We start from the raw sequence: 11,357 nt of genomic DNA on the forward strand, positions 1-11,357 counted from the left end.
TAAATACCTCAATAATCATATATTTGATCATTTATAACTGATTAAAAATATAAAAACAACTAGACAATGCATAGCCAATAAACTAAAATTTCTGTATATGTTATTAAAATTATTTTTTTATAATATATTAAGAGGCATAATTACTTTTCATAAAATCTGTCAAATTGAAACGTAAAATTGAGAGAGAATTGGGGTATTTTAGAATATAAAATAAAATTAAAAAAAAACAGATAATATCATCGAAACATGCATGGTCTCTTGTATATTTATTTATAGATACTTCTTATAAGAAAATTTTCATTTTTTACCTTTCATTTTAATCTTCTATATGAAAAAATTCATCTTTCGTTTAATTAATTTTACACCTAATATATTTTTCATGAATTTATCAAAAGAAAGTCTGCATTGACATAGACCCAACAACAGGATAATGAATACATTTTTTACTTACATCCAACATTCTATTGGAATATTTAAACAAGTGCGCTCCCTAAATGTATTGATTTTAAACTAAATACTCATTTTTAGGAGATGAAATTCTATGCTATTTCCATGAGGGCCGTAAACATAGCAATCTGAATAAGTTTTAGCAGATGTTGGTTGTAGTAAGCAATTTCAAAAATTGTGTTGTAAGAAACAGTATGTTTTGGTCGCAACAGCATCAAAAAGTTTTAACAATGGACTTTCTTTGTATATATAACTGCAACCTGGTTGCACACTACACTCAGAGAACGTGAACCCCAAATAAAAGTTTGATGCTGTGACAATTGGCAAGTGACAAACTTGCATCTTATATAAAAATCAATTCTTGTACCTTATGAAGAAAAAAAATACAAATGATTATTTGCTGAAAATCATAAAAGACTACTCCTCTCCCTTTTCTTCTTTTTAACTATGTTGGGAAGCAGAACCTTCAGGCAGAAGAAATTTAGCGGGTGGGAGCACAGCAACAGCACCCTTCTGAGGGTCAGAATATTTTCTGTACACAACCCTAAGCTTTCCATTCTCAAGAGTGGAGTGGAACCCCACCAATAGTCTAGCACAATCCCTGTTTGCAACCAACAGAGCCAACTAGAATTAGAATTTAAACAACTATTGATGATTGAAAATAATGAATAGTAATAAAGTCCAAATAAACAAGGCTGAAATGAAATCATATATGATCATCATATAATATTTACACATACATGAGTTGCTCTTGTGAGTAACCAGTGTGCAGCTTAAGTGTCTCATTCCAAAAAGGAGCCTTGTTCAGAGTGCATCTTGCTGCAAGCACTGCTGAGGCAGCAACCATTGACGGGCAGTACATTAAGGTTGCGTAGTTCATCATTCCCAACTCAGACAGGAAATGAGCCATGTTGTCCAACTGCAATTACAGAAATTAATAAATAAATTCAGACAATACACTAATTAAATTTAAATGAAAAACTAAAGCAAGTATCACATTATAAAAAAAAAATTGAAGAAAAAAATAAAAGGTCACCACCACAACAACATTCACCTCCTGATCTGGGACTGATGCCTTGATAAAACGAACAAGGAAAACTAAAGGTGTTGGCACAGTCAAAGTCCATTCCAGCTTGTTCAATATGGTTTTCTCCATGGTTAGTATATGTTCATGAGTGTAAGCCCTATCTGAGAGGCAGACAAAGTCATTAACCTGCAATTCAATACAATTCAAGTGTTGTTATTATTGTTATTATTCCCTTGTCATTCATTGAATAGGCCATGAATAGATCAACATAGCAGCAGCAAGTAGCAACGAATATATATACCTCAGGGGGCCAGATTTCTTCATATTTGGATGCCATCAGCATGGCACTGATGCCAACCAATTGCAGTTCCCTCCTTGGAACTGTCTTAACTGCTAAAAACCGATCAATTATATTGATGGTCAAGTAAAGGGTCTCAAGTGAAAGTTCAAACTTGGTGTGAACATCTATCAGCCAATCAACCAGAATAGCTCTCATCCTCTCATTTATCTCAGGCTGTGAACCAATATAGTCGTGGGGGCGGCTCTCGTTCTTCATAAATCAAAATCCACATTCACAAAATATTAGAATGCCAACAATCAAACACAATACACAAAAAACCTAATAGAAACCATGTTTGATACCTCAACAAGTTTGTAGAACTTGTAAATGTCATCAATGTACTCCACAGCAGCAAGCTCATTGTCAACATCAGAAGCATCAATGTCAATAATCTGTTCCTTTGGTTTGTTTGTTATGCCACATGCTGCCTGCAATATAACATCACAACAACATCAAAAGGAGGAACGAATAATACTACTACTAATAAATTAATAATATCATACAGGTGGGTGATACAACATAGCATTAAACTTCAAACAGACAAAAGGGGTTTTCTATTTTTCCTTTCATTTCTATTATCTCTTATCTACCTTGCTCCTAGCAGTGAGCACTGAAGTAAGAGTGTGTTGCGATTTCTTCTTGGGGTTGGCATCTCCTTCCTTCTTCTTGTCTTTCAGGACCTCCTTCTTATCTGGACTAGCATCAATGTCAGTGACTTTCTCAGAAGGCTTAGGTTTTACGATCACTTTCTTCGAAACCGGTTTGGGGGCCGCTCTTTTGGCCACCGCAACTCCTTCATTAGCAACGGCAGGAGGACCAGCCACATTAGCACATGCTTGTCTCTACAATTCCAAAATAAAAACCAGTCATAACTTGATAACATATAATTAAGCACCCATGTTTGGTTTGCAGTTGGAAATGTCACAAGCACATATTCCAATGCAAATCTAAAAGGATAAAAACTAAATTAATGCAAAAGCAAAAGTCTCGTTCAAATGTTATTTTTGTAACGGATTCCCCAAAACATGTTATTATCCAAAGTAAAATGAAAGAAAGTGGCATAAAGTTCACCTTGCTATTATCAGCAGCTGCTGCTGCTTGTGCATTGGCAAGTAATTGTGCACCAAAACTCCTGAAAAAAATCTTAAGAATTATCACATTAATATTTATGGGGTGAGAGAGAAAAAAAAAGAGAAATGAAACAAAGAGAACGAGGGAGAGGATAGAACCTTGTGATGGGGCGATTTGGTTTGGCATCAACAACGCCTCTTACATTGGCCAAATTCCCAATGTCACCCAATGCTTTGCGGTTCCTTCCATCAGCAACACCGTTCTTCTTCTGTTGTTTTCCTCCCCCTACTACTGCTTCACCTATCAATTGCAACAAAGTCACCCATTAAAAAGAAGGTGATAGAATGAATTCGATCTAAACACACAGATTCAAATGCAACACTTAGGATAAATCCAACAAAAAGAGGAGTTATAAGGGAGAGGTCGTGGATTCGAACCTCTCCCACTAACACAAATAAACCACTAACATTGGCCTTTAAAAAAATCCATCAAAAAGAAAAACAAGAGAGACCCTTTTGATCTGAAAAGATTGGCGAGTAACCAAAACCCATGAAAATTGAAACTTGCCTGTTATTCAAACAGATTTTGAATCCAAAACACTAATTTTCTTATTTTCATCCATTTACAAAAGAAACCAAACCAGAATCCCCAAGATCCAACTTTTAAAGCAAAACTTGAAACAACACACCAGAAGATCAGACAACAAAAGACTCAATATTTTGATAAAAACAAGAAGCAGACACTCAGAAAAATACAAGGATTCAAAAGCATAATACCTCTGGCTTGTTGTTGTTGAACAATTCTTGACGCCATTTGTGAGAGATTCTTCTTTGGTCTTGAATTGAAATCAAACAAATCTGTGTAGAAGAACCCCCCCTCTCTCTCTCTCTCTCTCTCTCTCTCTCTATGCGAATGATGAGTGCGAATGAGAATGAGAATGAGATGAGAGGGACAGTGAAATATAGCCTTCTCTTTTGAAGCAGAAGGACGCGACGCTTCTCCCTTCAACGGTCAATTTTTCTTAACCACATCTGAACCGTTGGATATTACACTCATCTGACGATGGATATGGAGAATAAAAATATAGCCGTTTGAGATTCAAAAAACAAGGGGTGCCAGCGGAAACCCCAAAATATTCCAATGGTAATGGAAATGGGGAAATGGGCAAAAAAATAATAAAAGGAAAATAATAAATAAATAAACAAAATTGTCACGGGCAATAAGATGTCTTTCTAATTTTTGCATCCGGCAAATTAGTTTTTATTTAATAATTTTAATTAAAAGATCAGTGAGTTTAATATCCTCAACCCATGAATGCATATAGACAAATTTTTAATCTAAAATTTAATCAAAATTAACGATTAACATTGATAAAAAAAAATAGTCACAATTAAATGTGTTATGTGAGAAATTCCTATTTATTTTTGTAATTACATTCTTATTTGTTCAATTGTGCTTAAAAAATCTCAAAAAGACTATCACACTAATGCTAAATAAAATAAACATAATTCCTTCCCAATATATGTTGAGAAAGAAACAAGTCACAGTTTTTCTAAAAATGTATTTATCACTATAAGGTGAAAAAATATTTTACAAAATTATTTTGATGCTAATTTTATTTTTAATATTACATTAATACAATAATTAGACTAAATGCATATATTAATATATTATTATTTTTTTTAATATTTAGTTTGCTAAAAAATGCATGTCTTAAATTTAATGCGGTTAAAATTAATTAAATTTTACTGAAAATTTTTTTTTGAGATAATATTATTTTTATAAAATTATCAAAATGTCAGTTTGTTTTTAAAAAAGTGTGCAAGAAATGGTAAAAATGAAAAATAATTCATTGAAGTTACAGTTGTTTACGTGAAATGTAGCGCCCAAGCATCCAGAGTATAAAAAATGTTTAAAAAGAATTAAAAGTGGCGGGCATTTAGTTAAAAAAAATAAAGAAAGAATTGCCGAAACTAGAGGGACAGGACCAACGGAAATCTGACAAAAATCAGGGAGAAAGTAAGGATGTGTTTGGTTTGTATTTTCATTTTCTGCTTTTTGTTTTTATTTTTTGAAAATTGTTTTTATTTTCAAAAAATTAGAATTCTGAAAATATGTCTGGTTTGACTTCTTGTTTTTTATTTTTAAGAAATAAAAACACTATGTGTTTTAAAAATAAAATATATTTTTAGATTTGCTTAAAATTGCATTCCTCTCCACTACGTTTTCATTTTACCCAAAATGAAATTTCGGGTTTCAACTGAAAAAGAGATTTTAGTATTTCTAGTTTTTAGTTCGTTTGAGAAAATATTTTTACTTCAACCAAACGTATTTTTATCACTATTTTCTATTTTCAGTAAAAATGAAAACAAAAAACGATCAAACCAAACACTCACTAAACAAATGAGGATATATTAGGTGCTGCCCAAAAACATTTTTTATATATAGTAAATAGATTATAAGAAATAAAAGAGTAAAAATAAAAAATAAAGTCTATCCAAAAGCACACAGAGTTTTTAGTAGAAAAGATGTTAAAAAAAAAAAAGAATTAAAAAGGCTGGGCATTTAGTTAGAAAATAGGGGTCAAAGAATTGTTCAACTGAGAGAGACACGACAGGCGGAAATTAGACAAAAATTAGCAGAAAAATATGTTAATGAAGATATGTCATGTGTTAGTTCAAATACATTTTTTAATATGATAGTAAATAGATTATAAGAAATAAAAGAATAAAAAGTATATAAAAAAAAGTTTCAATCATTTACATGAAGTGTAGCGCCTATCTAACAAAAGCATTCAAAGTTCTTACAAGAAAAAATGTTAAGAAAGAATTAGATAAAAATTAGCCGTAAATAAGCTAATGAAGATATGTCACCTGTCCGTCCAAATAAATCTTTTTATATATAATAAATAGATAGATTAGAACCTTTAACTCCGTCTTATCTTAAATTTTAAATAATAATTTATTTTAAATAATAAACTAATTAAAAATTAATAAATATGTATAAAATATCAAAATAAATATTAAATTATTTTTTAATAAAAAATAAATTGACGAATTATCAATCTCATTTCTCTCTCAATCTATTTTTTGACTGCCATGACAAATTAAAAATTCTAACCTGATATGTAAAAAAAGGATTAAAATAGATTGGTCCAACAACTTCAACCCATTTTTTCCACCCTTAGGCATAGGAACCCATTCATGCTAACACATTAACATACTATACAAATTAAAAAGGTCTTGCTAACCTAAGAACATTGATTAATGAATTAAAATAAGAAAGTATGTATTGTTAAAATCATAGGAAAATATAAAAAAAAGTTGTAGACTACACAATTTTCCACATTCCAATTAAAATATTTCTTTCAACTCGTAACGCTACTTATTATTAACATTTGACAAATTAAAAATTAAATGGTAATGGATGATACATCTAACTAAGATCTAAAAATGTATATAAAAAGAGAAAAAAAGTTATACACGATAATGTAAAAAGTTTTACATAATTATTCAATCACAATTTATCATATATGATAAATTTATTGATTTTTAAAATAATTATCTTAAAATAATTTAAATAATAATTTGTGATTGAATAATAATATAAAATTATTTTACACTATTAGTATATAGACATTACACTCATATAAAAATGACATAAAGTTATCAAAAAATTGAAACAAGGCTTATATTGATAAAAAAAAACTGAAATATATTTTTACTCCTTCTAAAATATTAAAGTTTATTTTTAGTCCTATAAAAATATTTTATTTTTTATCCTAAAAAATTAAAATGTGTTGTGACTTTTGGTCGCTATGCTTTAATAGAACCTACGTGCTGGGTTGCACAATACGTATCACTCCCTTGTCGGCTTAAGCGGCAGAAGGTTGATGGTTGATGGTAGTGGTCTGTGGCGGTGGCGCGCGCTGCACGCTTCGTCCTATTCTCCCTCCACCGCTCGGGTCGCTGTCGTCCGGTGTCTCTCCGAAAGGTTCCAAGATTTTTGTTGTTTACGTTTTTGTCAAGTTTTTGTTTCCATGGTTTTGGAGGTAGAAGAATAGGAAAAGAATGTGTTGATGCCACGGTGGGTTCTTACAGGGTGTTGTCAAAGGAGTCTATAGGGTGTTGTGAATGGGGGCATGATGCTGGTTGGTTCTTACAGAACTTTTATCAGACATTTGGTGAGCACTAGAATAACGACTAATGCTGCTTTACGAAGTAACCTTAGACTGTCCCAACAGTGCAATAGAGCATCAAATTTGATTGCAATTTGTAAATCGTGTTCTTGTAATGAGATGCAGACTGGTTGAGAAAGGATTAATAACTATAATGTATGTTGCTATATGTTGAAAAAGGGGTTATTTATTTGGTTATCTGCTTCAGGGTCTTATGATCTGAGAGGGTAGAGCTGAACTTGCAGGGAACTTTTAACTATATGGCTGCTATGTTTGGGAAGGTTTTTATTTCAAAAAAAATCCTACAGAAATTTTTTGTTGTAATTTATGACAGTTTTTAACCCAAAAATTATATATTAAAATTTAAATTAAAAAAATATCACATGTATCTAATTTTGTTCAATTTGAAAAAAAAAACACATTTTCATTTTACGAAAACGAAAAACATATAATTTTTTTTACAAGAATGAATTTTAAATATTTTAATATTTGCATGGACGAAAAACATATTTTAAAAAAAGATTGAAACAAGACTAAATCATTTAAAAAAGCACAATCACATCCTCAAAATTTGAATTTAAGACTATTATTAAATTAAAATAATTTTGGCCAATTGATATACACACTTGATAATAAAGATTTTACAATTTAAATTACTATACTAATTTAATTTATTTTTGGCCAAAATTTTAAAAAAATTTAAATAAGTAAAAGAAATATTCTAAAAAACCTAAATTCCAAATTACTATAAATATTTTCTTAAGTCCAAAGTTCTAGAGTTCCGAGAAATCACAATTTTAGGGAGAATTTTTTTTTTTAACAAAAATCATAATTTTTGGGAAAAATTTTTGTACGATACAAGACCTTTTCGATTTTTTATTATATCAATAATATTAATAATTATTAGAACAATAATCTTATTTTTTTCATATTAGAAACTAGAAAAAAAAGGAAAAGAAAGAGAGGATGTACCAAAGCTAAATTTAACTAAGTTTAGTATTATACGCACATGGTGGTATACTCCTAAAGCTATTAAATTATATATACCACAAAAATATAAGTATAAATAATTACATGCCACCGCCAAAATACTAGTAAACGGTGTATATTTTGTAGACTCCTTTGAAGAATTTTTAAATCAAATAGAGATTTGTAGCAAATGAAATATAAATTACTTAAAAATGTTTTCCAAAGACCCTTAAAATGTTCTTATTGTTGAAATATGCAACCACCTAATAGTGCTTTTTGCTTCAAGTATCTCCAAGGATTAACTAAATACTTGAAACATTTTAATGAGAATATTGTTTTGAAACTGTTACCTAAGCCTCAACTCGGGCTCAACACTACTACCCTATCTTCTTCAAGATGTTTTAATGTCGTGTTGGCAGCATGAAACATATGTTAGCGATCAGTTTTAACAATATATATGTTTTTTCAACAATGAATCTTTAGCCATAAAGGCGATGAAGGAATTGATAAGTGGAAAACTTGAAACTTTTATAAATTAGATTTGTAAACTATGGTCTACGGCTTATGAACAAATTATGGAAAACAAAGACAAATGATTATGGTCTATGGCATAATACTCTATCCCTGCTTCTCCCTTTGTTTCATTAAACTCTACTGAGAGTCAGAACCTTCAGGCATAAGATTTTTAGCTGGTGGAAGCATAGCAACAGCTCCTTTCTCAGGATCAGAATACTTTATGTACACAACCTTCTCCTCTCCATTCCCAGCCATGGAGTGGAAGCTCACCAATAATCTAGCACAATCCCTGTATATGTTTGCAACCAACAAAGTAAAATAGAATTAATTTAGACAACAATTGAATGATAATAATAAATTGTAAAATCCAAATAATATTAGCAAAAGACCCATTCAATTTCACATACATAAGTTGTCCTTGTGAATAACCAGTGTGCAGCTTAAGTGTCTCAGTCCAAAGGGGAGCCTTATTCAGAGTGCATCTAGCTGCAAACACTGCTGAGGCAGCAACCATTGATGGGAAGTACTTTAAGGTGGCATAGTGCATCATTCCCAACTCAGACAGAAAATGTGCCATGTTTTCTAACTGCAATTGCAGAAATTAAGAAATAAATTCAGACAAGACATCAGCAAAGAGGGAATCATAATTTAAGAGATTTGAAAAGAAAAAAAAAGGTCTCACTCACACTCACTCACCTCCTGATCTGGGACTGATGCCTTGATGAAACGAACCAGGAAAACAAAAGTTGTTGGCACAGTCAAATTCCATTCCAGCTTATTCAATATGGTTTTCTCCATGACCAGAACCTGTTCATGAGTATAATCTGTGAGGCGGACTAATTCATCAACCTGCAATTCAAGACAAGTGTCATTGCCTTAACATTCATTGAAAACTAGTACGATACATGTGCATCCTCACGGGTGACATTGATGCTTCCGTGCATTTTAAAAGCAAGTAAACAATTATATAAATAATCAATTTACTAAGGTCTTTGCTGTTAGAGATGTTGTTGTTTATGCTGGCTAGTATATTGTTTTCAAAAGGCTAAACTATGAATTAAAAAACTGAAACCGCTAACATATTAAAATGCATTCATAATACATCAATGAACACGTCTTCTAGGTAGCAAGTTAGCAACAAATATATATACCTCAAGAGTCCAAATTTCTTCATATTTGGATGCCATCAGCATGGCACTGATGCCAACCAATTGCATTTCCAACCTTGGAACTGTCTTAACAGCTAGGAACCGATCAATTATGTTGATGGTCAGGTAAATGGTCTCAAGTGAAAGGTCAAGGTTGGTGTGGACATCTATCAGCCAATTAACTAGAATAGCTCTCGACCTCTGATCTATCTCAGGTTGTGAGTCTATGTAGTCATGAGGGTGGTTCTCGTTCTTCATGCATCAAATTAATGGGCATTCACAAATTAGAATGTCATCACATCAAACACAACAAAAAGTAAAAAATAGCAATGAAAGGAATCATGTTTGTACCTCAACTAGCTTATAGAACTTGCAAATGTCATCAATATACTCCACAGCAGCAAGCTCATTGTCAGAATCAGAAGCGTCAATGTCAATAATCTGCTCCCTTGGTTTGTTTGTTATGTCACATGCTGCCTGCAATATAACATCACAATAACTTCTTGTGAAGAAAAGAAGCATATATACTGGCATACAACATAGCATGGTTGGGTTCAGATAAACACAGAAGGTTCTTTTTTTACATTTTATTTCTATTATCATTTATCTCAACTCACGTTGCTTCGAGCTGTGAGAACTGAAGTAGAAGCGCGTGATTCCTTGTTCTTGTTTTTCTGGACCTCCTTGTCTGGACCAGCTTCAATGTCAATCACTTCCTCAGCCTTTGGTTTTACCTTGACAGAAGCCTGTTTCTGCAATTTCAAAACATACAAAAAAACAATCATGGCCTTACAAGATAATTCAAAACTATATTGAACGATTTGCCAAAACAGTAGTAAAATGAGGTAATATATAAAGAGTAGTAGTTCACCTTGTTATTCTTGGCTGCTGCTTGTACTTTGGCAAGAATTTGAGCAGAAAAACTCCTAAAAGGATCATAAGAATGTTACTTTTAACATTGAGTGAGTGAGTGAGTGTCTGAGAATGAGAGAGAGAGAAAAGAAAAAAAAAAAACCTTGTGATGGGGCGGTTGACTAAATTCCCAATATCACCTAATATCTTGCGGTTCCTTCCAACCGCTATACCCTTCTTCTTCTTCTGCTGTTTTCCTCCCCATACTACTGCTTCACCTAGTGAATTGCAAAAAAAAAAAAAAGAAGGAAAAAAAGCCGCTCATTGAAAAAGGTGAAGATAGCTTATGATCTAAACACACAGATAGTTTCAACAACAAAAAAGATGACATATAAAGTTTGTTGGTTGGTTAAGAAAGAAGAAAATGAGGAAAAGATTGCGAAAAAAAAGCAGCAAAAAAGAGAAAGAAAAAGCAGCAAAAAAGAGACTTTTTTCATGTTTTCATTTAATACAAAAGAAAGCAAACTCAGAAACCCAAAGATCCAACTTAAAAGAAAATTCGAACCAAGAAACCAAAGGGTCAAACAAGAAAGATTCATTCAATCTTATTTTGAGAGGAAAAAAAACAAATTAAAAGAAACTAGCACTGAGCATCGCATCACACAGTATACACAACGATTCAAAAAAGACATCAATATGATAATACCTCTTGATGCCATTGGGAAAACTCTTGTTTGGTCTTGAATTGAATCCAAGTATGATCCCCTTGGGTAGAACTTGTCTCTCCCTCGCTCTCTACCTCTTTACGTG

At 31.8% G+C, this 11,357-nt stretch overlaps 2 protein-coding genes and 1 long non-coding RNA gene across 4 annotated transcripts; 1 reads left to right on the top strand and 2 right to left on the bottom strand.

Annotated features, from left to right (window-relative positions):
- Nucleotides 1–659: 659 nt before the first annotated feature.
- On the bottom strand, nucleotides 660–3,832 carry LOC114406606 (G2/mitotic-specific cyclin S13-6). 2 transcript variants are annotated; one of them, XM_028369359.1, is made up of 9 exons: nucleotides 3,662–3,832; nucleotides 3,044–3,185; nucleotides 2,886–2,946; nucleotides 2,405–2,656; nucleotides 2,117–2,242; nucleotides 1,776–2,024; nucleotides 1,487–1,660; nucleotides 1,188–1,366; nucleotides 660–1,048 (listed from the first exon to the last, which is right to left on the bottom strand). In XM_028369359.1, exons 1-9 carry the CDS (start codon nucleotides 3,696–3,698, stop codon nucleotides 889–891), a joined length of 1,380 nt encoding a protein of 459 aa, XP_028225160.1. In that variant the 5' UTR covers nucleotides 3,699–3,832; the 3' UTR covers nucleotides 660–888. The 2 variants fall into 2 exon arrangements, with proteins under 2 accessions (XP_028225160.1, XP_028225161.1); XM_028369360.1 differs by having other exon boundaries at nucleotides 754–1,048; nucleotides 1,502–1,660; nucleotides 3,662–3,812.
- Nucleotides 3,833–6,686: 2,854 nt separating this feature from the next.
- LOC114405507 lies at nucleotides 6,687–7,262 on the top strand. Its single transcript, XR_003665250.1, has 2 exons — nucleotides 6,687–6,878; nucleotides 6,986–7,262. It is a non-coding gene; the product is annotated as an uncharacterized LOC114405507 (long non-coding RNA).
- A 1,276-nt stretch (nucleotides 7,263–8,538) lies between these two features.
- Nucleotides 8,539–11,357, bottom strand: LOC114406607 (G2/mitotic-specific cyclin S13-7-like). The gene is made up of 9 exons (XM_028369361.1): nucleotides 11,254–11,357; nucleotides 10,711–10,825; nucleotides 10,567–10,621; nucleotides 10,313–10,447; nucleotides 10,047–10,172; nucleotides 9,699–9,947; nucleotides 9,244–9,396; nucleotides 8,955–9,133; nucleotides 8,539–8,836 (listed from the first exon to the last, which is right to left on the bottom strand). Exons 1-9 carry the CDS (start codon nucleotides 11,264–11,266, stop codon nucleotides 8,683–8,685), a joined length of 1,179 nt encoding a protein of 392 aa, XP_028225162.1. The 5' UTR covers nucleotides 11,267–11,357; the 3' UTR covers nucleotides 8,539–8,682.

Source organism: Glycine soja, chromosome 3 (genome assembly GCF_004193775.1).
Source record: "Glycine soja cultivar W05 chromosome 3, ASM419377v2, whole genome shotgun sequence".
In the NCBI taxonomy this organism is placed as follows: Eukaryota; Viridiplantae; Streptophyta; class Magnoliopsida; order Fabales; family Fabaceae; genus Glycine; species Glycine soja.

What these genes read in the sequence shown, in the direction of transcription:
- LOC114406606 (XM_028369359.1), bottom strand. Translation starts at nt 3,698, where the DNA reads ATGGCGTCAAGAATTGTTCAACAACAACAAGCCAGAG. An exon ending in CAGCTGCTGATAATAGCAAG is followed by an intron (nt 2,657 to 2,885) that starts GTGAACTTTATG and finishes TTGGAATTGTAG; the next exon opens with AGACAAGCATGTGCTAATGT. An exon ending in TGCTCACTGCTAGGAGCAAG is followed by an intron (nt 2,243 to 2,404) that starts GTAGATAAGAGA and finishes GTTATATTGCAG; the next exon opens with GCAGCATGTGGCATAACAAA.
- LOC114406607 (XM_028369361.1), bottom strand. An exon ending in CATCAGTCCCAGATCAGGAG is followed by an intron (nt 9,134 to 9,243) that starts GTGAGTGAGTGT and finishes CTGCAATTGCAG; the next exon opens with TTAGAAAACATGGCACATTT. An exon ending in TATTCACAAGGACAACTTAT is followed by an intron (nt 8,837 to 8,954) that starts GTATGTGAAATT and finishes AAACATATACAG; the next exon opens with GGATTGTGCTAGATTATTGG.